The sequence below is a fragment of the Rhipicephalus sanguineus genome, chromosome 6 (assembly GCF_013339695.2).
Source record: "Rhipicephalus sanguineus isolate Rsan-2018 chromosome 6, BIME_Rsan_1.4, whole genome shotgun sequence".
NCBI classification, from domain to species: domain Eukaryota; kingdom Metazoa; phylum Arthropoda; class Arachnida; order Ixodida; family Ixodidae; genus Rhipicephalus; species Rhipicephalus sanguineus.
The window spans coordinates 143,628,279-143,652,912 of record NC_051181.1 but is presented as its reverse complement, the minus strand read 5'-3'; the positions used below and the strand labels follow the sequence as shown (position 1 = coordinate 143,652,912).

The window sequence follows — 24,634 nt, the reverse complement described above, 5'->3', positions numbered from 1 at the left end:
ACAAGTATAAGCACTACATATCAGCTTCTGGTATTGGAAATACCCACGTTGCCGTTGTCAGTGAATACCCAACTCTAAACAACTGGTTATATAACACATATGCGGCTCTTCAAATATATCTGTGTGTGTCAAATTTATACAAATCTTTCGCGTCATTTTGTAACGTTTCGCTCAGTAAAAAAAAAATTACGCCACAGTCACCTTCCCGCCGCATGCTTCGCATAACATCGACTCCCACAGTACATGGGATCTGCCGAATTTTTTTTGTACAAATTTCGGTAGCTTTGTAGTAATATGTCAAAAGAATAAATAAACGAGTATTTTACGGGAAAGGGCTACGGGAAGGGGTTACGGGAAGTTGTAGTTTACGGGAAGATTGAAGGTGGTAGCGACAAATTAAAGTTAGGGTGTCACGGGCATGCGTAATAAATATTGCGCTACCGGGCCTACACATTTACTTAAGTCCTCCTGATAACGAAGACATCTCAGTGATATTACCTACTGGTACGCTATTTCGAGTAAAAGTAAATGTGCGCCGGGCAGGAGCACACTGCATAACCATAAGTGCGCATTCTAATGAGTTCTCTTCTACTTCAATTTAACTTCGTTTGCATGTACGCACTTCGCCCCGCCACTGGCCCTTTTCCGTTCTTCCTCAGTCTCAGTTTTCTGCGTTTAATATCTTTCTCGACACACAATTTTCACGTTGGCTACTCTCTATAAACGACGTTATTGTCCCCTGACCACAATACGTTATTTTTACCGCCATTTTGGAGAAAATTAGATCTTTAATATCACGTAACCGCAGTCTTTATGTAAGAAATACATTAGAACGCAGTTCACAGCGCCCCGACAATCTGAACCATGACTAAGGGAAAGAAAACTGACGAATCTGAGTTTCACATCGCACCGCAGTGACAACTGAATTATTGAACACAACCATCCTTTAAAGAGGTCATGAAGCACCCCTTGGGCTTGTTGAAAAAACACATCCTGCGGAAAGCTGACACGGCTATGAACTGCTCAGCCAAATATTGCAGTCGTGCGCGCCGCGTAAAGGCTACAAGCGGAACGCGAAGTTGCCGTTTTCTCAGGCGCCCTCTTTTCAAACAGAGGCCGGTTCTCACTCTCGTCGGTGGGCGGGGCGTCTGCCGATTGACGTCGCGATCTGCATCGCCGCGTCGCAAAAGACATAGCATCCTCATTGGCCGATAGCCGACGTAAACCGAGAGCGGCGTTCGGATCAGATGCACTTTTTGCCACGGGGTGCCGCCACTTGCCGGCGCCGCACTCCTCAGTACATGGTAGCCGCACTCGCGCACGCGAATCACACCGGGAGAGCGATCGCGTTTCATGACGCGCGCTGATGTAACTTCTTTCCCCCGTGCCATCCCTCCCCGTGTAGCTTCCAGTGCGCTCGTCGGCACGAGAAAAGAGAGAAAGCGCTGAGAGCGTGCGCCAAACCCCCGCAACTCCGCTCATTCTTGACGGATTCGAGAAATTTTTGCGGCAATCGATTCGGGAGGCAGTAAACTCCGATACTGAAGTCATTAGATCCTTACTTGGAAAAGTGGTTCATGACCCCTTTAAGGCGAAAGTCTTCGATGCCTCATCAAACGCGAAAATGGACCGTCAGCGTCTCGCGGCGGTAGCGTCAACACGAGTGATGCAAAAATTATGGCGTGATGACGTCACAGATCAACAAAATTTGTGAAGTCACTACGACGTCACATAACGTGACGTCACACGATGATTCATCAGATGGCATCGTCGCTTGGTCAAAAGTAGGCCGATCACGGAGGCAGTGCAAAACCACGCGTTTGATGCAGAAAGCTTTCGGAGGGGGGCAGGGGAGGATAAATGCATTGACTGAGAAGTCGGCTTCCGCCTTCGCGTCGTCTTCGGTGAATCCATAAGGGACCCTACGAGTTTGTTTTTTCCGCAGCTAGCGTGACCTGATTCTCAGTGAAGAAAGTTGCGAACGTCAATGTTTCGCAACTATCTCCAGGACACTTGAGGTTATTACGTTATTTTCGCCTGACTGACCTCAGTTTATTGATTCGAGCAGCCGCATCCGGTATGGTTCCCGTTCTAAGCCGAAGGTATATAGCGCCCCACAAACGCCCGTCTTGGAGCACTGGGAACGTCGGAAACGGATGTTGACGGATAACTTCCGCGAGCGCTACGCCGTAAGAAAGTAGGTTGCGAGGGCCACCGCAGACCGTAGCACCGAAACCATCATGCCCCGAACGACGGAAGCGCTCGACGACACGTGGCCACACATCGGTCATACACGGTCGTATCTCTGTGAAGGCACGACCAACGAGGCGGAGATCGTCGGAGCGTGACTTCTTTTCAGAATCATTCAGTTGACTGCGCCCGCGCGACTTTCAACTACTTATTGCTCGCAAGCGAAAATCAAATGTGTGTGAGAAAAGAGAGGGCCGCATTGGGAAACTAATAAGTTCATTAAAACAGATAAAAACGGAGTGATATGAACGGTAGCGTCTTCGCAGTGACAGATGACCTTATCTATTTAAAACCACGTTGTCAAGTGGATGAGGCTTTAACACGTCTACCGTGTGACTATCCCCTACACATGTCCCAATGGGAAACTCTGGCTTCAACGTTGGCAAGCATCGGTGTAAACACTCTCCGTGAAACTAGCCTAGTGTCCGCAATGTCCTACCACGCAGCGTCAGAAACTGCTACAAGGGCATTTATAGACTTTCTGAAGAGTACTGCACTGGACACTAGACTTTCAGGAAACCACTGTGACACTAGAATTTAAGGAAACCACCGTGTACATACATATAACCTCTTCCTGTCTCCATCGTGATCTTCGTCACTATTTTCCCCCTTTCCCTTCTCCCCTCTGCAGAGTAGCAGGCTAGAGCGCACAAGCTCAGGCCGAACCCTCTGCCTTCTAATACATTCTCTCTCTCTTTCTCTCTCTATGCCGACACGAGACCGCTTGATCGTTTCTGCGTACCTTCTTTCTCGTTGCGACTTCTTTTTGCGTCGTACATTTGATGTTTGCTTGCGAACAGAGTTTTGTTTTTCTTGGCGTTTTTTTTTTAATCAGCAAGCCAGCGAAGTAAACCGAATGCTGCACCAGTTAGAGATATCGTACTCGCTACCAGCTAACCTATGCTGCACCAGCTCTAGAGATGTCTCTAGTTGATGTATCAGCAAGAGATGTACCAGCTAGAGTACCAGTTGAGCTGATGTACCTGCTAGATAGAGCGAGAGCTGATCGGGCCCAAACAAAGCCAGCCAAATGCATTTCGAACACTCATACCCCTAAGCACAAGTACTCAAAAACTTGGCTGTCGTTGGATGTTCCGCAATTATTGCGTAAATCGTATGAGCATCAGGTCAGGGACACAAGCACGAAGGGAAGAGTCATTCCCTTCAGTCCTTCGGACTTGGTTATTTGGGCCTGTGCATGTGTCTAATGTCCTTACGCGATGCGCGAAAGTCCCACAGCTCCTCATGCATTTGCCTAAGACTAATCGAAAGCGAAAGCCATCTTTTAAGTGCGAATGCACTTTATAAGCGACCCTGTGTCCGCCGTCCCATAGCAACGGCGCGAGCAGAGGAGAGGAGCGTCTGTAGCAACGGCGCAGCGACGTCACGCCCCACGTGACTGCGCGCGCTCCGCCCTCCGCTCCGTGGCTGCGCGCGCCCCGCGCATTGCCTGTGGTGATGCAGGCCGGCGGCGAGACGCCGAACGAAAGCGTGCGAAGCGAGCCGAGCACCCCGAAGCCGATCTGGCGCGGGGACGCGCGATGCGCGAGCGAGCACGGGCCCTCGAATTCGATTGGCCGGACGCGCGCTTCAAGCGAGACTTCCTGGACCGCAGCTTCGGATATAGCTGCGCGGTGTGCGATCGACTGTGGTTCGACAACAACCTGAGCCCCATCTCGGGCGTGCGCAACGCCGCCAACAAGTTGAACGCGTTGCGGGTTCTTTGGAACGAGTTCGGAAGACAGATCATCATCATCAGTGAAAGTGCTTTGCACTTAAAAACGGCCAGACCTCCGTGGGTCGGCTGGCGCGTGCTCTCTCGCTGCCGTCTCCTTCGCTCGGCTCTGCAGTTTAGTCGTGCGCGCCGCCTCATAGCATCAGCCCGTGCTTCGCACTTCCTCATACTCCCCTTCGGGGAAATGCGGGTTTTTTCTACTCAGTCGATTGAACTGATTCTCCTAAGGCTTTCGCCTTAATATTTACAGCGCAGCCAATCCCATATCCACATAGTGACAACCCCAAAGGGCTCGGATCAACCAGTCAAATACGCTATTGTATATCTCGAGTGAGCACGATGCCCAAGCGAGCCATTCCTGACAAAAGTGTCAATGTGTCGTGCAGGATTTTTATAACGCTGCAGCTGCCATGAGCTTCGGAGGCCACCGGTAGAAGGGCGGCCGTGCCTCCTGCGCAGCGGTGGGGCGGCGGCGGCGGGAGGCGGCCCTCCTCCTGCGGCGGCGATGCCCTGATCCATGGTGCAGCTGCCCCAGGCCCCGGTCAGCCACAGCAAGGGGTCATCCTCCTCATCGGTGTACCGGCGCTCTGTCGTCAACTCCTCGCTGCCCAACGTCGCCAACGCTGCCGGAGGCTGCGAGTCCTGGGAGGACGCGCAGCACATCCTATGGCAGGTACGAACGACATCCCTGGACATCTACGTACAGGAGTGGATTGGGAGCGACGTGTTCATAGAAATTGCCCCCATGTCTGTGTGCAAGGCTTTTGAAGTAACGGCATAGCACAGCTTCAAGAAACAAGGACACAGAAGAGACCTGGACTTCTCTTGCGTTGTCCTTTCGGTACACCTTCACTCCAAATCAGCAATACTTGTCGTCATCGCCCCTTATGCAATGCCCCTAACGGGCCCTTAAGGGTCAAATAAGTGATGATGACTTGCTCCTCAAACCGGTATTACTTTATTGACGCACGCAGGGCGCCCAGATCTGCTTCGCGGCAGCGTTCCTGGTGCCTCACCGGTTCTCGCTGTCGTCGCTGGTGCTGCGCTGGCTGCTGACGCTGAGCTTTGCGCTCACCAGCATCTGGGCCGGCCTGGTGGTGTGCGCGCCCGACGTTCTCGCCTGGCACCTGACGTGCCTGTTGGTGAACGCGGCGCACGCGCTGCGCCTGGCCTGGCGAGCGCTGCCGCCCCGCATGCCGGCGCACCTGAGAACCCTCTACGAGCGAATGTTCCTGCCCTACCAGGTAAATCGTTAAGGGGAACGCCTTAGGTGCCTCACCAAACACGGAAATTGACCGTCGGCGTCCCTCGGCGTCGGCGTCAACACGAGTGACGCAAAAGATAATCATCACGCGATGACATCACCACATGACGTCATCATGACGTCACACAAGGTGACGTTGCATGATGACATCACCACATGATATCGTCGCTTGGTCAAAAGTGGGCCGATCACGGAGGCAGTTCAAATCCAGATCATGTGCATAAAGCTTGCCATCCATCCGATCCTGGAACCAATGCAAAACCACGTTAGGTGCAGAAAGCTTTCGGGTAGGGGCGGGGGAGGATCAATACATCGACTGAGAATCAATCGATGGCTTTCGCCTTCGATTAGTGTTAGGCGAATGCATAAGGGACCTCGTGAGTTCTTTTTTTTTCTACCCAGTTCGTGCAATGAACGGAGAGACGCGACATCGGAACAATGCATACGTTGCACGGTACACACCATCACCCTTTGCCCATGGACATTATATCACTACTAGCATTGCAGTACTAATGCGTCCCCAAGCGATTTATAGTTGCCCTTATTGCAACAATAATGAAGAATACATTCGCAGATTACTGCACCAAGGCGACCACTTCTTTGATTAAACAGCTCGGGAATCATGAAAACGCAGGAATAACCACAGACATCACCATTATTACGTTTATAACATTGTTGTTCCCGCGAGACAGAGCTTGTCACTTTTGTCGCTCGCTTGGCTTTTGTGATGTGGTTGCCGCAGGACAGACATAAACGTGATGGTTCGCGGAATATTTTTGCGTCGATGTTGCTTAGATGAGGAGTCGAAGTCGAAGCAAGTCGCACAGTGCAGTGAACGCTAGCAATTTGTTTCCGCATCCCAGGTCTTAAACCTGCGCAGATTTATTGCCCTTTCTTTATATTGTTCGAGATAAGCAGCGTTCGATTAACCAATCGATCGATGAATGCCTCACTCACTCACTCACTCACTCACTCACTCACTCACTCACTCACTCACTCACTCACTCACTCACTCACTCACTCACTCACTCACTCACTCACTCACTCACTCACTCACTCACTCACTCACTCACTCACTCACTCACTCACTCACTCACTCACTCACTCACTCACTCACTCACTCACTCACTCACTCACTCACTCACTCACTCACTCACTCACTCACTCACTCACTCACTCACTCACTCACTCACTCACTCACTCACTCACTCACTCACTCACTCGCCGACCGCAGGTGAGCAAGAATCGGTTTGTGGAGCTGACGCGTGCTGCCGAAGTGGTGCATCTGGCCGCCGAACGCAGGTACGCCACAGAGGGCGTCACCGCGGCCGACCAACGGGTGTCCATACTACTAACTGGCAAGTAAGTAAACGCGCAAATCTTTACAAGACATTTCAGGTTGAAATACAAAGCCACATTTAGGACTGGCAAAATGGCTTTTACATGGTGTCTACTTGAATGCTACCAAGATGCTGTCCCGTCTGAGTAGGTATACTCGCAAAATGTGCTTCACAGACGCAGCTGTAGAACTGGTTAGTAGCATCAACACGAAAATGAACGTTAAAACTTCGTTATAACGAACTGCACGGAAGCGTCAAGTTTGCTTTGTTATAACCATTACCTCGTTATATTCATTGCTACCCCTTAATGCAATATATGCCTGATGGGGTGCAAAAGTAGACGTGAAAAGAAGCTGATATTATATACGGCCGATGCTAATGCTATACAACAATGCCTCTGACAGAATTTGAAGAACAAACAGTAGAGTAATATTCCGTGTCGAATTCGGCTGAAATTAGGTTTATCGCATATTTGTCGCATGTTTCCGTTTGATTGTGCACAGCTGGCGATTTTAAATATTCGAAAATAGTTAGGGAAACGTTCGTGCTGGCGAATAGCGACTATTCGGTTCAAAGACCGAATCAAACAGGGAAATCTTTGATCCGCGTGATGTGAATTTTCTTAAATTCTCGAGCGCCCTTATTTGTGGGCTGTCCTGTGACGTGATGTGCTTTATTTCTCGATGCGCAGGATGCAAGTGACATGCGAAGACGTATTACTCCACTACGTAAACCCAAACGAATTCATCGACTCTCCAGAATACGAGTCGTGTCCTATAGGTAGTGATAAGTTATTTCAGGTGAGTATTACATGTCTAGTACAATTTGAATTCGTCGTTTTTTTTCTCGTAAAGTGAATATTGTAATTTAAATAAACGATATATGATATAGTGTTGCTGATTTATTAAATATGGCGTATGTATGTGTTGCTTCCCGTCGGTATGTGATGATGTGGTATCTCCGCATTCGTTTTGGAGAGAGTAGCTGCTTTTTTATCTGTGTAAAAACTGGTTGCTGCAGTAAGTGAGCTGTTGTGTTTGTTACACTCGTAAAACTCACAAATCGCGAATTTTTATGACACCCGCCTTCTTCTTATAGCCCCTATGTTTTAATAGCTTTTACCATGACGCTAAAAACAAAATATCGCCCGTCGTGTGTTGCTGACTGTCACCTAAAATACCAAAGCGGAAAGCGGTTATTCGCGCACAGTTGTCAATCAGGGTGGTTTCCTTTTTATCGCCCAGCCAACGGGTAGCCACGTTCCATGAAAAAAAAAAGCATTTCTAACTCTCAGGAGGCCAATTGTGCGAGATAGAATTGATTACGGACACGCGCGTAGCGAGAAAATCTTTCTTTGATTGTGTATTAACGGTTCAGAAACGGATAGGCTGTCCAATAACATAATTATATAGTGCAGTAACGGTGGCTACACTTTTAAACATATGAAACCACATGCACATGAGTACTGCAAGCACGCGAACGTGTTAAGTCCGTAGTCAAACAAAAGAAACAAATAAATAAAATGTAAGCGACACAACAAATCAAGCTAACGATAAACGATCTATATATGGATCTGTCTCAGGCCTTGTTGAAGTTTCTGAAGAAACATAGTCACGAAAACCGCAAGGAAGTCTTGAGTGACTACGTCACTATATAGAGATGAAAAATCCTTGAATGGGGGGTGTCGCTGGAGCCAGTGACACTCCCTGTTCAAGCATTTTTCATCTCTTCAAGCCCCAATGTTCTCATGAACTTACGCCTTGTTTGGATTTCCACATATGTCATACCGGTGTCACACGGGCAATTTTGATCGCGATCAGAGCCGATCCGGATTAGGCTCGCGCCTGATCAGGTGCTGCTACACGGTCACTTCTACAAGTTTTAATCGCGATCAGGTCCGATCGAGATCTGCGCATAGCGATATGGCTGATAGATAGTGATTTGAATAATGACGTATGCGCCAAACTTGATCCGGATTATGTTGATCGTGTAGCAGCGACAATTTTTTATCGCGATCAAGAAATCCGATTCCGGATCGGCCCTAATTGCGAACAAAATCACCAGTGTGACACCGGTATCACTATATGAACTTTGAGCGTAGCTGGCATGCATAGGTAGGTAAGACCCTCTCACTGCCTGGCGCACAGGTGACCATCACGGCGCTGGAGCCGTGCACCTATTTGACGTGGCAGCGGCGGCGGCTGCACCTGCTGCTGCGCGCCAACCCGGTGCTGTGGGCCGTGGTGAACAACCTGGTGGGCCGGGACATCGCGCTCAAGCTCTACTCGCTCGCCGAGTTCCACCAGTTGGGCGCCGACGGCGTGCCGCTGCCCGTGCGCGACGCGAGCCCCGACTGGGGCAAGCAGGTTCCGCGCAGCCTCAGCCTGGACGCCGTGTACACGGGACCCGGAGGAAGGCTCCGGTCGTCCGCGTGGCACGCGGCACGCGAGGCCTCCAGGAGGGCCGTCGACGCCTCCATCGCATCCTCCTCACACGTCTCCTACGCGCCCGGTACGGCATACGTTACCCGCACAAGTACGGAGTCTTAATACCATAGCGACGATACAGTACAGGCCGCCACGACCTGCGCGAAGGCGGAGATTAACGAACTCCGGTAGCGCGGATGTCGTACGGGCACTGTAGATCATCCAACAAATTACGTGGATATTTCTTAATGTCCAAGTAATTACTTGGATATTTATTAAAATACTCTAGAACTTACTCATTTAAGAAATGTGCGCTTAATGGAATAACTTATAATTTTACTAATTAAATATTCGTTTAATTACTTAAATTCACCGTAAAATACTCCGAGTTGCTCACGAAGAGAGCGAACTAAGAGTTAACTGCATTCTCACAATGCACGCGTGTATTTCTTAAAGCTTGGCCCTATAGCACGACCCATATGGTGCGGTTCTGCTCGTACTTTTGCATTGGAGTAATTCGCTCTCACTATCTTCAACGGAGATTGATTCACTTTCCTTATTTCACGGCGATGTCGCTATAAGCCATGAGCTGGTGGTATGCATGTATGGCTAAGCTGTAACCTCGCGCCCAAACTTCTGTGTGTGTGCTATTCGCGGTATTGCAGCACGTAATAATCAAGGAAACGAGTGACACACGGGTGAGTGTTGAATCTTGCGTGTGAAGGCGCTGTTGAGCCACCTGATGTAGGCTGTGCTTGGCGGCAGCCACGAGCCAACGACGCCAAAAGACAAATCCTGCTGATGTACTTAAAGATGTCGTGCGCTTTCGCCTTGCTCTATGTGTGCTGCCTATATTTGTACTCGTCGCTGTTGCATGCATGTGCTACGTGTTGTATACTTTTGTTAATTGATGGAAATCCTACGGGACATAACCGAAGCGTAACGTTATCAGAAATGGGTGCCAAATGTGTACACTGATGCAGAACTATAATTATAAGATAAATACATCCTTTGTGACATACACCCTAACGTAATGATGACAAATAGAAACTATAATAATGTTAGTCCGCGACGCTGGCTTTTGGTGAACTGCGGCACCGAGCCATCTGATGATACTGAGTGTGCTTGAAAGGGACAAGGTGCCGGCAAAGCGCAACTGCAGCAGAGATTTGGTTTCACTTGGGAATGTGCGTATAGTATCCCGGAATATATGGTGCTGCATTCTAGGGGGCGAGTCCGTCTAGATAAGCTTTTTTCCGTATCATGTTTGGCACAGGGAGTGCAGGGGACAGCGTCTCCCTGAGCCTCGTCCTATGTCGTCCCTGCAGTCTCGCTGGTATAACTGCTGTCTTGCTGGTAGACCACTTTGCTCCAGTTCACCTTGTATGTTTAACTGTACGCTTCTGCTTAACTTCTAACCGCTACTGTTGCGTCCCCATTCCCTCTTTTACCCGCGTATGCCTCGTCGCCAAAACCCTCAACAGGCCGTGCTCCCGAGCCATCTCCGGTGCACGCAAAGAGGCCCCGCCCCAGCCCGCGCCCAAGTCCGCGCCCGAGTCCGCGTGCATCGCCTCGCCGCTCCATGGTGCGGTGCGGACGCCGTGGTAAAGTGACCACCAGTCTGGTTACCGCCACCGCTGGCACCGTGTCTGAAACGCCTCTGTAGAAAGAGAGAACGCTTTGTGCACCCGCTACAGCTGATGTCGCTATCGCTGCTTCAATGCCGCTGCTGCTACTGCTGCTTCATGCTTCTGCTGTTGCCACGCCGCAGTCGACGCTTCAACGTAAGCAGCGTGCTTCCGTGCTTGTGTGCTGCTGACGCTGGCTGGTGCTGCCTGAGCTTCCGATGTGTGCCCGCATCGTCGTTGTGTGCGCATAGTGCGTCTGGCAGTGAAAACCCCGAAGTGACATCCTCCTAGCTCCAGGTGAATCGTGCTCAAAACTGCAGTGAACGAAAAACGGTATCAACGGACGCCCGCTTCGTTTTTGTTTGTTTGTTTTTTCGGGCTTCGTCGCACGCGCGGCATTGTTCGTCACCACACTTCGCTCCGCGCTTTTATTTTATTTACTTCTTTCCGCGTCACACGATGACGGCGTGTTTTCATTTTGCGAGTTGAATTCCAACGACATATCATATCATTTCATTGACACGGCCACCGTTTTGGCTCGACTGTAAATTTCAGGCATATCTTCAGATCGAAACAGCGGTGCGCTGGCGTATGCCAGAACTGCACGCCAAAAGGCGACTCGAACATTGCGATGCGTTGTTTTGCAATTTACAAGCTTTTTTTGAACAAGCCGCTAATGTGAGAGTAAAAAGCCTATGGCGTTCTAAACAACAGAATGTAGCCTTTCAACGCCATAACAGAATGCCAGTGTTTCGGCAGTTGCTTCCACAGCGTCATACCTGTGCACAAAGTGCAGACAGCGAGAACAGTCTTACGCTTGTTGACGTGATACGAAAAGTGCGCCCATTCGAGAAGGCTTATTGAATGCCAGTTTCATTTACTTGACCATTCGCGTCGAGTTCAAGTAAACCAAGCTATTGCGATTAAAACAGGTGTACTACTGTATATTTACAACATGCCAGTGTTTTCAGGTTTTCATTGCTTATTTTGTTACTGGCCATTGCACGCAAAATACAAGTTCGGCTAATTGCAGATGTGGCGTATGAAAGTTTTGTAGTTTTTTTTAAAGAAACTAACTACAGAACAAACCCGCTCGAACAAATTTGTTTACGTGAAGTTTCGCATTTAATGTCCCAAGGTATTTAGTAATGGAACTAGCCCTACGGATGGTATCGCTTTCAGAATAGCCGGCACACAAGCCAAGCTCGACGTAGGCTGCTCATACCATTCCCAAGGAAGTGATGGGGCCTGCTGCTTGGTTCAGCGTCCAACTATACAGGAATAAAAGCGTAGTGCAGTTCGGCTCGCCTCGTTTGAAATTAAGAAAACATGTAGGAAAGATAGAGCGGAGAGAGGTGGCATTGCGCCCAAATTTCATCTCGACTGAGCTGACGATTTAGTTCGCGAGTACCCCGTGTGTTTGTATCTATAGTTTTGATGACGTGTGAAATCTTATTCCGGAATGAAGTAGGCTGGGTCAGCCTCGTGCAAAATTTTAAGAAAATGTGGCTTACGTAATCGGTTATTTACAATTAGCCTTTCATTATTTTTTTCCCGTGTCTGGTCGGCCTTTAGGTGCGAGCAAATTGCGCAACTAACTAGGGCGTGCAACGGCATGTGAACACCATGCTCAGACAATCTCAGCGATGTCAGAATGTAGTGCGAACAGATGCGAGATTTGAGAGAGAGAGTGTGTGCGTGTTTTATGTGAATTGAGGTTGTGGAAGTCGTACCTTGATTAAATAACTTTTTTTTTTAATTGTATAGTGCGACGTAGTAAATAGATTTAAAGATAAGCGCAGTACGCTCTTGCTGTTTTCTTTAGCGGCATGAACACCGAGTGACTGATTGCTATCTTCCAGACCACCTTGTCCAGCGCCGGTGCGAGTTGTCCGAAAACCCTGATAAAAATAAAAACGCCTATAAAATGGATGGAAAGGGTTGAGATAATGGTTGTATATGATAGAGCGGACATTTTTTAAGATATGTCATAAGTTAAAATTGGAGTCATATAATCAGTAAAAATCAGCATAAACAGCAATTGCATCTCAGAAACCCGTAGGATGACACTAAAGGACCGCGAACATCTGGCGTGCTGACGTCACACCGTTACCCAAGTTTACCCACTAACCGGTGCGAGTGTCGCCCCCAGATCCCTATGTCTTGCACTATGGTCACTTTAGGCCTTTTTTTTTTTTGGTTCTACTTGGTTAGGCTGGACCTTTTGCAAAGTCAAGGTCATTTACTGCTCACATGGCAGCGGTGTCCAGAGAGCGCGCAGGCACACAGATTGATCATAGGAAGAATGGTCATTCGCGATAAAATTATTGTTTTTTCACTAAATACTTGATAGAAACAGCGTTTCCTGACCTTCTTGAATGCCTCCGGACAAACTCAAAAAATAAATTTTCGTTGACGTCATTTCTTCTGCCAAAATTTCTCCTTTCAGCCCGCTGGGATTTCACTCGATATCACATTCTCTTAGCTTATTTTGCTCCGTTAGTGTGGTTGTCGCTCAGCTTATTAGGACGAGATGAGAAAGCGACAAGCTCTCATTGCATATCATAATAAGCTAATGGCGGCATAACAAAACGAAGAAAAAACCTTGAATAAGCATCGAACACTTTCACTTACGCATGAACGTGATTTACTAACACATAAGAAATTACGGTCTTTCGAAAGATTTGCTATTTTCATTATGTATTGTTTGCTTCAACTCAGCGCGAATGACGTAGTTACACTTCTTGTTTCACAATGCTAGCGTAAAAGCAAGCAAACAAAAAAGTTTAAGTGAAGCAAGTAGCACAAGTGAACGAAGCGAGTAGTGAAGTGAGTCTGTGCGAAGTAAATAACAGTGTTATTACGTAGGTGTAGACCTGTGAGGAAAGTGAACGCGCGAAGTGAACGCGTCGGCGTGCAGCGAACGTTTCCAAAACGGAATTTTTTTTTCGTGCTTGATGTGGCTTGCTAGAGTGCTATAGTAGAAAAAGAAAGACGAACACGTTTCTTGAGAAATATACACGATAGATATAAATGCTCTCGGCACAAGAGAAAAAGTAACCCTCAACAATTTTGTCCACTGAAGTCAACGTTGACTGAAGTTTACACAGACGAGGCCTTTCTTTTTTTCGTTTTTTCCTACCCAACTCTCCTTCTGCAAGACGTATTGAGTCGAATAGTTTCACAGAAACAAACCACGTGTGTTAGTGAATACACCACAAGACAAATTCAAGAAAACACGAGACGTTAGGCTCCTCTAGCCACAATTCAGCGCGTTACATTCCAAATGCACGAAAGTCGATAGCTTCTTCGCTCGCCCGCCGCCCCACGCCTGCACTGCTTTCTTTTACAAATGCCGCACAGTTATGCGAGAGCAACTGGCACGTGCACGTGCGAAGAAAGGGTGTATAGAGGTGTGCTTACTCCTCTATTACCCCCTTTTCGTGTACGTATCATACTTTTTAGGTTAATTAACTCCCATTATTAGTGGAAGAATAAACGCTGCGTGCAGTTTGGAGCGCTTGGTAGCAAAAATTGCTTCCTTTTCTTTCCCACTCTAAGCATAAGGCCCAGGTTCGAAGAAGTTAACACGCAGCACATAGATTGGCTCTCGCGTCTTCCCAGAAATGCTTGCGATTTCGGACGCCTTGAACTTTGGTTAATTCATATAGTCAGTTCATTATACGACATCGCAAGAGGATCGAGAGCGTGGATTAGAACATGGGAGAAGAGAAAGTACGTATAGTATATGTATGAACGGTTAAGGATAGCACGAAAACAGCCACCAAGAAGGAAAAAAAGAGAAAACGTGCGGGCAGTTAAGCAGTCGGGATAAGATTGACGATCGTATTCGCATATTATTTGAATACCATCGAAGTGGTTTTCTATATATGTGTCCTTCACACGCTTTCTTAAAAATATATAAAATAAAGCATAAGTATCTCCAGTTAGCCTACCTACATACTACGCAGAATTGCCACCTTCCTCTGGCCCAGTTTCTACTTCTTGCTCCTTTTTAGCCATTGGGTTCTTGGCCTAGGTAAACATTATGGAATGTGTAGGTAAGCGTTATAACATAAACAAGCGTTATTGCAGACGCGTGGCATTCTGTTCTCCCGGAGTCACCAGTCGAGATGCTTTCACGTCTCAATAAAAACAAGAAAGAAAAGTCAATGAAGCTACTGGAGCTCGTGTAGCCGTGCTCACATGCAAAAGAAAATTATCAAAAAATACGTCTCCCATGTAGCCTATCAGAATGGTAGCATGTGTCTAGTAATCCATTCTAAGCTCCTTAGGACGAAATTCAACAAGGCGTGCTTCGCATACTCGACATGTACATATAACGCCCCTCGTACTCGCAGTTCTTTGTCATCAAAATTATATTTCTAGACATCTTCCATGTAGATAGTACGCGTAAGTGGTCCTGTTATTGCGTAGTTCAAAGGCAACCCTACATGCACAGAAATGAACCAAGTTCGCAATGACGTCTCCCATAACACGCCTTATATGCGCACCTTCTGTAGATCGTTCTTTTATAAGATGCATGGATATACACAGCATGGTCGTCCTGATGTGTGATGTTTCCCTGTGCATTCACATGCTCCACCGGTCTTGAAGTATGTGTTCCTGTAGTCCTCGAAGTAAGCCATATAGACATAAGATTAGCTTTACTTGTTATAAACAAGTGATTTCATTTATAAACGAGCGTCATAAAGAGAAATCAAGAACAGCGCACGACGAATAACACGAAAGGCAGGTACTGCGCGGCTTAAACTTCGACCAATTAGCGTGGCTTGCACTTCTGCTGTATAGTAAAAAAACCGGGAGGTTAGAAGAGTGCGAAGTGACGGCGTCGAAGCATGCTGCGACACTTAGTGAAGGTGTGGCAGGTAAATTCCGTACAGTTTCACTCTTAACACGTGTTTAAACGCAGTCATACAATGGTCACAACATTTCGATCGAAAAGGCAGTCGCAACTCCTTAATGTCTTAGGCATTAGAACCATAGGTGTACAAGCGCTGTACCTTTCAAAACGTAAACCACTCTTCCAAAAATTCCGCGCTTCAAGCGAGCGTAGGGAGGTATTTTTAGCTCAACCAATGATTTCCTGTTATCACTCTTTTTCTTCCTCTTCCTAAATGGTTGTGCATCACCTTTCTAACGCATCGCCTTCCCAAATGGTTGTGCATCGCCTTTTTCGTTCTCATTTGCGCAGCAATTCGGCCACACTGGCCGTAATAAACTCGCGTTCTCCTTTTAGTCACATGTTGATTGCGCGTATCGTCCGAACTAATATTTAGAGTTCGACAGCGTAGCTATCTCTGCCGCGAGCTGTCACGTGATTCTCTAAAACTCACTTGATATTGCAATGTTTTTGTTCTGACTCTCCCTAAATAGCGGAACACCAATCTATTGAGAGAAATCCACAAACCTCGGGAACGCAAAGCTTATCAACTTCATTTGGCCGAAAGTACACCTAGCAGTCTACGATAACGTAAATCACTCTATGAGAGGTTAGCAATCTATTCTGGCTTTTTATAATGGCTCGATAATTATTTGGCAAAATGCCGTCAGAAGAGCTCCTGAACTAACATCTCACAACCGTGGCTAGAAGGCGTTTTTATAACTATATTTATTGCCATTAGAATATCAGCTATCGACAGCAACTTTTCGGAATGCGAAGTACAATGGGTCGAAGCGAGGTGCAGTGTTTCTTGAAAGCGTAGTTGTATTAATTATGTTCTGGGGTGTCACATCCCAAAACCAGGTTACGAGTATGAGGCACTCCGTTGTGGAGCACTCAAACTGGGCTGCTTAACGCGCGCCTAAATCTAGATATACGGGTTTTTTTTTTTAATTTTTTTCATTTTGACACTATTGAAATGGCACAGCCGTGACTAGGAACCGAACCCATGCTCTCGCGTTTAGCAACGTAAGACCATAGTGTGAAAAATTAACACACACACACACAAGTAGAAAACACGTCATACGAAGAAACACGTCGGATGAGAAAACACGTCAGACGAAGACAACAAGAAAACACGTCATCGTCTGACGTGTTTTCTTTTTGTGTGTGTGCTAATTATTCGCGCTAAATTGTTCCATAGCAATGTTATTCCATCGCCGCGGGGTAAGAGTGTATAGGGTATGAGAGGCAGTTTCACGCGGGAGTAACCGTATATAGCTACAACATGAAGTCTGTCGCGGCTACCGTGTTGACCAATCGTCGCCTTTGTCCCCTCCTCCTCCTCTTCCCCTTCACCTAGCAGTGGCCCAAGAAGAACCGGAGAGAAGGAGAAGGGTCAAGGTGGTCGCGGCCGCAGGAGCCGCCAATGTAGAGCCATAGCCTCTACAAGGCTTAGCGCCGCCAACTCCCTGGTTCTTCGGACATGCCGACGAGCAAGACGAATAATTGATTCCGTGCGCTTAGTGTCGTGCTGCTTCGTCGTTCTGGAAGCACCGGTGTCCCTTTCGGGCACGCGTTCCTCTTCGGTGTACGCCTCGTGAAGCCGCTTTCGTTTGCCGACACGATAAAAGAGGGCCGCTTCTAGAAGCTGCAATCGGCGTATGGTTTGTCGTAAGTTGTGTACGCGCTGCGACGATGTTGTTGCTGCGTGCGGCCCCGTGCGAGCAAGACGACATGCGGGACAGGAGCACGACCGACGTTTGACGATAACAAACGGCGACTTTGATTCGAACGAACGGAAATGCGTACACACGACTTCTGCTGATCTATATAGTCGCGATCACAGTGCTGGTAATCACTGGCACAGCGAGCAGTGGCACCTTAATTACGTCATCTTATCTGAATCAGTGCTGTTGAAGTTCTGAGTAATATGAAAAATTCTGTGAAGAATCCTTGTTATACGTGGGGAGGCTCCGATCTGCGATCAGTACCAATAAGAGAAGCTGACGCATGCGCCGAGTATCAGCTTTCTAGCTTTCGTCTGCTCCTCCTCCACCTTCTTCTTCCTCTTCTTTTTGCAATGAACAGCTCGAGTAGGAATCTTGCAGACTTGCACAAAGGTGTCTATCTGGGGCCGAACTCACAAAGTTTCTCTTTCGTAACTGCGTTTTCTCATCGGTCGGCCGGCGTCGCTAATGATACGTCCCGTATCGTGATTGGCTGAAATATTTCCTTGCGAAAATTTTTAGCGTAAGACGTTTTTGTGAATACGGACCCTGATTTTTTTTTAGATAAAGTAAAACTCGCGTGTTTACCATAAAGCTCAGTCATTCTTTCGGCAAGGTCATTTGGGGAAATAAAGCCTTTGTTGTTGCAACATCTGAAATCAATGCTAGTGCCCCAGTACTGTGCAACGTCAGCATTATCAGCTTTTATAGATGCATGGGAACCAACCGGAAAATGTATCGATTCTTTTTTTTTTTGTCACAAGCGTAAATATCGGACGGCAAATACTGCGCATTCAAACAGGTGATACGGGTAGTTGCTGCACCCGATGACGCGACAGATGCAAATGTGCTAAAACAATACGCAGACACATAACGATGACGTTGAAAAGGTGCTTGCCATTCGCTGCATCCTTCCGCACATAGCGTTTCTTTCGTTCGAATAAAATTGCCAGTTGTCATATGTTGTGTGTTTCGTCCTGTGTGCGTCGGGGTTTACGCAGTAACGGGTCAATCGCGTAAGAAGCACTTTTATTAATAAGCTAACATAAAAAAAAATATGTAAATTTTAATTATAGTTGGACCCTAGACATCGTCCGCTTTACTGAAACTCAACCGTCAGGAAACGTAAATATATCCGAAATATGAAAGATTTGTCCAAACGTAAACAACACCTTTCTGTCATCGTCGCGACCATAGGAAGACGGGGCTGCTTAGAATTGAGTCAGTGCGGCATATCCGCTTTGAGCCATCGGCCGCGAGGTCTTAGAATTTGGACAATCCTGCAAAGAGCAGCGATATTTTAAAAACTATATAATCAAACATAGCCAAAGAAAGCAGTGTTTCATCAATCTGCATAACTTCACCTGAAAACGCCGCGGTGTTTGCGTAATCTACGCACACGACTTCTACAGAAGCAGCCCTTCTTGAAACCGTGGCAAAACGAGCAAGTTTAAATTGAGAAGCTGTTTCGTGGTTCGCTGTAGCTCAACGAAATGAAATCGCACTCACATCGCATACGAAAGTGCTTATTACCATAAGAATTAAGCTGGATACTTTCAGGGTTTTATACAAGCTAGTTACACTAATCAACAATAAAGGTATTACGTACGCTCGCGGCCGAGCACAAATGTCGCGTGTCGAACATTATTTCGTCGTAGAGACTTCAAGCGCGATACGTATAAGATTAAATCGATTTACAAAAGTTCATATCGTACCATGGATTGAAAGTAGCGTTCCACTTCTTATAGCACAAAACCATGCACAAGCATTGAGTGGTTCACCTAACAAAACACGTTGGCGGGGCTAGTTGGTGGTACATTCTTATTTAAAAATTGTAGCGCTACATTAGACGAGCACAAGAAGAAAGCGCCCGTCCTGTCATCTACCTTTCTTCTTGTCCTCGTCTAATGTAATAATAATAATAATAATATCTGGGGTTTTACGTCCCAAAACCACGATATGATTATGAGAGACGCCGTAGTGGAGGGCTCCGGAAATTTCGACCATCTGGTGTTCTTTAACGTGCACTTAAATCTAAGTACACGGGCCTCTACCATTTCGCCTCCATCGAAATGCGACCGCTGCGGCCGGGATCGAACCCGCGACCTTCGGGTCAGCAGCCGAGCACCGTAACCGCTATACCACCGCGGCGGACTCCTCGTCTAATGTAGCGCTACAACTTTTAAATTAGAGAGCATTGAGTGGGTGACACCGATTCAATTCCACTTGAGCCGTCCGCAGAAGCAGCAGCTCTTACGGTGTATTATTTGCGAAGCGATCAATGTCTCGCTACGTAACTTTTTATTTTCTTTTGCAATGCCGTGAATGTGTTCCTTCACCTATACACCGGTGGTTGTGGTAAATACAAGGGGCACTGTAAGTGCTCTGGAGCGGTAGTCGCTGTTACACTGCAGTATTGTGACTGTGTTCAAGGGGACCGAAAAGCGTTCTTCTCAAGGTTGCCATTGAAGTAAGCGACGTTTCTTCTGCGAAAGGAGAGTGTCAACACATTGGAAATAAATGATCGCTTAAATGAACGATACACTTTACACATTTGCTATAATGACTGGAGACTGCACGGAATTCGAAGTCATTTCTCCAGCACGTTTATACAAAGGCTAGTGGAATCAGTGCTGTTAAGAACTCAACAGGCAAAATCCTAATGCTGTCATATTCTCAAGCCGTCGGCTTCCAATAGCAACCTTAAAAAGTCCCCCTTAACCCGTGTAATCAGTGTTGCCAACATGCGTTACGATAAACACGATTACGACCGCTTGCCGCTGCTAGCTTGTGCCGACTGTTTTTCTAAGCGCAAAATATTTCAGGCGCACAATTTCTTTTGAAAGGTCGGAACGGAACAAATTTTCTGATACACTGAGTGAAACATTAGCACCACGCCTACCGCAGCATTGAGCAAGAGTGCTCCGAATGCGGGATTAATTATTTTTTACCGCATCCTCAGTAGCGTTTTTCCGGTTGTCGTCAAAAGGAGATCCGCTGTAGCCGTTTATTACCGAGCGCTTTTGGAGGCCGCGCCTTGCAGCTGCGCTTGGCGAGCTTTGTATTCTTGTATACCACGAAGGTATTTTCTTGCGTTTCTGCAGGCGATTGCTTCCTGTGTGTACAAAGTTTCCAAGTTCTGTGTATATATCATGTACATTGTTTTTTGTATGTTTGTACATAACCATAGCCGGGCGGCAATGAGCTAGGCTAGATAATGAAATGAACAATAAAGCGTGACTGAAAGCATATGACGGATAGCGCTGCTGTTTTGTCTGCGTGGACCGGGCGATCGCCCGTGATTTTCCAGCTGAACAAGGGCCAAGTCAGGGTGGAAAGAACAATGATAATTTCACCCGCGTCTGCTGCACGTGCGCAGCAAGACGTAAACAACAGCAGGTGAGTGCGCAGTGCATTATACACTCTGCAACATCACATCATCACGTGACATCGTCGCTTCCATGGTCAAAGATGAGCCGATCACGGAGGCAGTGCAAAACCAGGTGAGGTGCAGAAAAGCTTGCAATGCATCCGATCAATGAGGCAGTGCTTAACCACGTTAGGTGCAGAAAGCGTTCGGAGGGTGGCGGGGGAGGATCAATACAACGACTGAGAAGCAAAAGAAGTTGGCTTTCGCCTTCGAGTCGTCTCAGGCGAATGCATCAGGGATCCCTGTGAGGTATTTTTTTCCCCCCCGCCAGTGCAGCCTGTGGGCTCTGCCGGGTTCCGCACAGACAGCCCTCTGAAACAGCAATACTGTGGAATGGATACAAATATAATCCAAAGAGTCTAATAAGACAGCTATAGTTACTCAATTGCGAATTAACTAGTATGAAGAAAGAAACACTGTAAAGGCATCGCGTGACATTGGTGTGCTGCTTCTAGTGAGAAAGTTGGTAGTCAAAAGACCATAGATAGGTGCACTACCTTAAGGCTATGCAAAATTCCATTATAAAAAGAGTATAGCCTTTGTGGTCATATTTGGGATATCCCGCTTCCCTTAAAGCTGCTTTTTCTTGAAGACAGCTGAAGTAAGCTGTCAGCACGGAATGATTCAAATGGCTGCCTCAAAGGCACATTAGTAAAAGAAACACGTGCCCAGCTTTAACTTATGTATTATTTTTAAAATTTATTTTACGAGATTTGACGGTAACAAATGGCTCATTAGAAGAGAAAATAAAAGTCAGTTTTTTTGTTTCGTTTTGTTTTTTTTGCTCCACGTCGAAAGCACAGCATTTGTCAATGTGGCTTCATAAACTTCTAAGCCCTTCAAAGAAACTTGACCATTGTGTTCCAATAATAGTTCTTACGACTTGCTTAGTTCAGTTTTTGGCTCTCTGCCAACACATGCCGCGCACATTACCAGCGAATAATCACTTAGGCGCGGGCCGACGCCGCTAAAATCACCGATGTCACAGCGAGCTGGCGAGGAAACTCCAATGAGGCTTCGCCACCATTCGTTAATTCTTGCATCTTTTGTGGCGCGTCACAGCTCATCTCACGGTTAGCTTGACCTCTACTACACTGTAAAAAATGAATTTACCGATACGACTAAAGACAGAGAACTTGAACACCATTCATTACTGCCTGTAAAGGGTACTTCGCCGCGAGCTCAGTAGCATTGCGAGGAAGCACGCAATAAACAGCCAGATGCGCTGTGGAAATCCATAGGGTTCAGCGTTTTGGCTATAACGCGTCAGCATTATGAGGGCAAAGGGGGAGATGAAATGTGTTCGCGTTTGGGATAAGTTGATCAACAGCTTGTGGCTCGCTTACCGCATTTATTTGCATACAACCAGCAGTGTTGGCTACAGTAGTTGCATAATAGCGACCCTGTTGACTATAAGGTAGAGGACCTTTGGCTATCAAGGTAAATAAACTTAATGCCGACTCATTTTTTTCGCACCTACCGCTCAATTGCCATTGAATTTTATGTACCTAAGGGTTTTTTTTTCAGCTTGTATTTCCTATTGCACACGTTACTAAAAATAAAAAGTAAAACCGATTACAATCACTTCCTACAAGAACGTAATAGATTGCAATTACCAATTACAGTCCATAAAAAGCTAAATGAGGAATTATTGCAAGAAATCGATCACTTTACATTATTTTACTCCCTACGTTTATTAACATAGTAAAAATACAGCAAATAGGACGAGCAGGCCCAGCTATTTCATAGCATACGTTGCAGCACTGCACAATTATCGTCACTAGCCATTGCTCTTTGAAATTCCTTCGGTCATTTTCTCTTGTTTCATTTTAAAAACACTAGCAACGACGTTGAAAACTTTGCCATATGTGGGCACTATGGAGAAGGGCAGGTGTTGTAACAATACAAACACAGTACTGCAGTTAAACACAGTATTGTGGTTACATATATTGGTGCCATGCTCATGTCTTGGTTCCATGCGCGAGCAAGGCAAAAAATGCGTTTTCACCTGAAGGCAAAAAGCATTGAACGCCACAGCAAGGGACAGCGCCGCAATTGAGCCCTTTGTGCGGAGTTCTCGCAATTTGTGGAGACGATGTTGCGCAATGCTCGACATAAGACAACTCGTTGTGCGCAGCACAATAACAGCAGCATCTCAATTACCAGGCTTGTCACGCTGCTGGCGTGATGACAAACGATGGTAGCAATGTTACAGGCGTCATGTATCAGTGGTCGTCTGTACAAGATCGAGGAAAAACTGTCCGTGTTTGTCGGTGCCCAAAGGAAAAGTTAGACTTAGATTGATGTTTCCTGTCCATTCCGATTAAAGCAGTGTGCATGGACAGGTATTCAGAAAATGTGATGCATGGCTACAGAATGCCTACACCAGCCACGGTAGCTAGAAGGCTGGCAAGACCTTTGTGGTAGCTTACCAGGTAAGGTGTCGCATCGCTATGCTCAAGGGCGTGGGTTCGATTTCCTGCCACGGCGGCCACATTTAGATGGAGGCGAACACCCGTGTACTCAGATTTAGGTGCACGTTAAAGAACTGAGGTGTTCAAAATTAACCCGGCGTTCTCCACTACAGCATGCCTCATCATCATGTAATGGTTTTGGCATGTAAAACCCCAGCAACTATTCTTACATAGCTGGCCAGGTTTCAGCAACGGAGCGTGGCCTTGCATCTATAACTTGCCCTTAGGACTCCATCCCAGTTAAACAATTAAAACCTAAGATCCATAAGTACACTGCCAATTTTGAGAGAGCTTAGGAAAGCTAAGTTAACTCTTTCATAATATAGACAGATAAGCACATAATCATCAAGGCAATCGAAATGCCGGGAATGGGTATCATCGAGCATTGGCGTCACATGATATTTAAATGAAAGTGAACTCTGTAGTTTTACATGCCAAAAGCACAATATGATTATGAGGCATGCTGGGGACTTCAGATTATGACCGTTCAGGGATTTTTATTGTGTACCCAAAACAGAGCACACAGGTGGTGTTTGTGCATTTTGCTCGCATTGAAACATGGCTGCCGAGGCCTTGAATCAAAGCCACATCTTCGAGTTTAGCAGTGAGACCTCCGGCCGCAAAGCTACCATGGCATTACATCATACTTGCAGTGTTTGCACGGCAGACCAAGTTAATCTTATCTATGAAGTACGTGAATACTACTTAAATGAACAATGAATGGGACTGCAGACTGCACCATTAAAGGAAAAGACCCTTTAATTTACATGCAGCATTAAATCACAACTCCCCTACAAAGCAATTCTTTGGCCTTTGTTGCATAATACGCCGGGTACCCTTGCATACAGAGGCAGCTGAAACACCAGCATCAACTTGCACTGTTCACGTAGCAATGATAAAAAAGACCAAAAGCACAAGGCAATGGTCACACAAATTATGTGACAAGAGTATAGGTGAGAATGGATGATTAGTGCAAATTGGTCACAAGCTCAATGTGCCTGTGCCTGCATCTTTGTAGAGGCTTTTGTCTATTCCCTCATACATGACTGCTCCAACAGCTCAAAAATGAGAGCTTAGCCTCATCAGAGGCTTAACTAAAGGAGTAAATATCATAATCAGAGTAATGAACTTCAGTCTTTCAAGTGAATGATTGCATACATAAGAATAGCAGGTACAAGGCTTCTTTCAGCCAATCTGCCAGCTCAAAGTATTAAGCTTCACACAGAGATGGCGTGTATGTACAACAGCACTGATAAAATGCACTTTCTAGCCTGCACAAAAGACAAACACTGATGTACATGTGGCATGACTAATCAGAGAAAAGAAAAATACGCACAGAAGTATAGGTAGGAGCTGAAAATTGAGTACTAAAAATAACTACCAACACCATGAGACCTTCACAAATTTCTTAGTACAAGAAAATTGCCACCAATTTACATACATTAATACTTTAT

General features: G+C 46.6%; 2 protein-coding genes across 2 annotated transcripts in view; both read left to right on the top strand.

The window, feature by feature from the left end:
- Positions 1 to 4,399: 4,399 nt before the first annotated feature.
- On the top strand, positions 4,400 to 9,138 carry LOC119396616 (blood vessel epicardial substance). Its single transcript, XM_037663900.2, has 5 exons — positions 4,400 to 4,658; positions 4,960 to 5,229; positions 6,484 to 6,611; positions 7,281 to 7,389; positions 8,737 to 9,138. The coding sequence occupies exons 1-5, from the start codon at positions 4,503 to 4,505 to the stop codon at positions 9,136 to 9,138; spliced, it is 1,065 nt and encodes a 354-aa protein (XP_037519828.2). The 5' UTR covers positions 4,400 to 4,502.
- Positions 9,139 to 19,196: 10,058 nt separating this feature from the next.
- LOC119396613 (uncharacterized) overlaps positions 19,197 to 24,634 on the top strand; it is a 31,195-nt gene continuing 25,757 nt past the window's right edge. The window contains exon 1 of the mRNA XM_049417154.1: positions 19,197 to 19,388. Within this exon, the coding sequence (XP_049273111.1) occupies positions 19,236 to 19,388 (153 nt within the window). The 5' untranslated portion in view covers positions 19,197 to 19,235. The remainder of the gene's footprint in view (positions 19,389 to 24,634) is intronic.

Excerpts from the sequence above, each read along its gene's own strand:
- LOC119396616 (XM_037663900.2), top strand. The coding sequence starts at position 4,503 with ATGGTGCAGCTGCCCCAGGCCCCGGTCAGCCACAGCAAGGGGTCATCC. Across the intron at positions 4,659-4,959 it reads CGCAGCACATCCTATGGCAG|GGCGCCCAGATCTGCTTCGC; the intron begins GTACGAACGACA and ends TGACGCACGCAG. Across the intron at positions 7,390-8,736 it reads GTAGTGATAAGTTATTTCAG|GTGACCATCACGGCGCTGGA; the intron begins GTGAGTATTACA and ends CCTGGCGCACAG.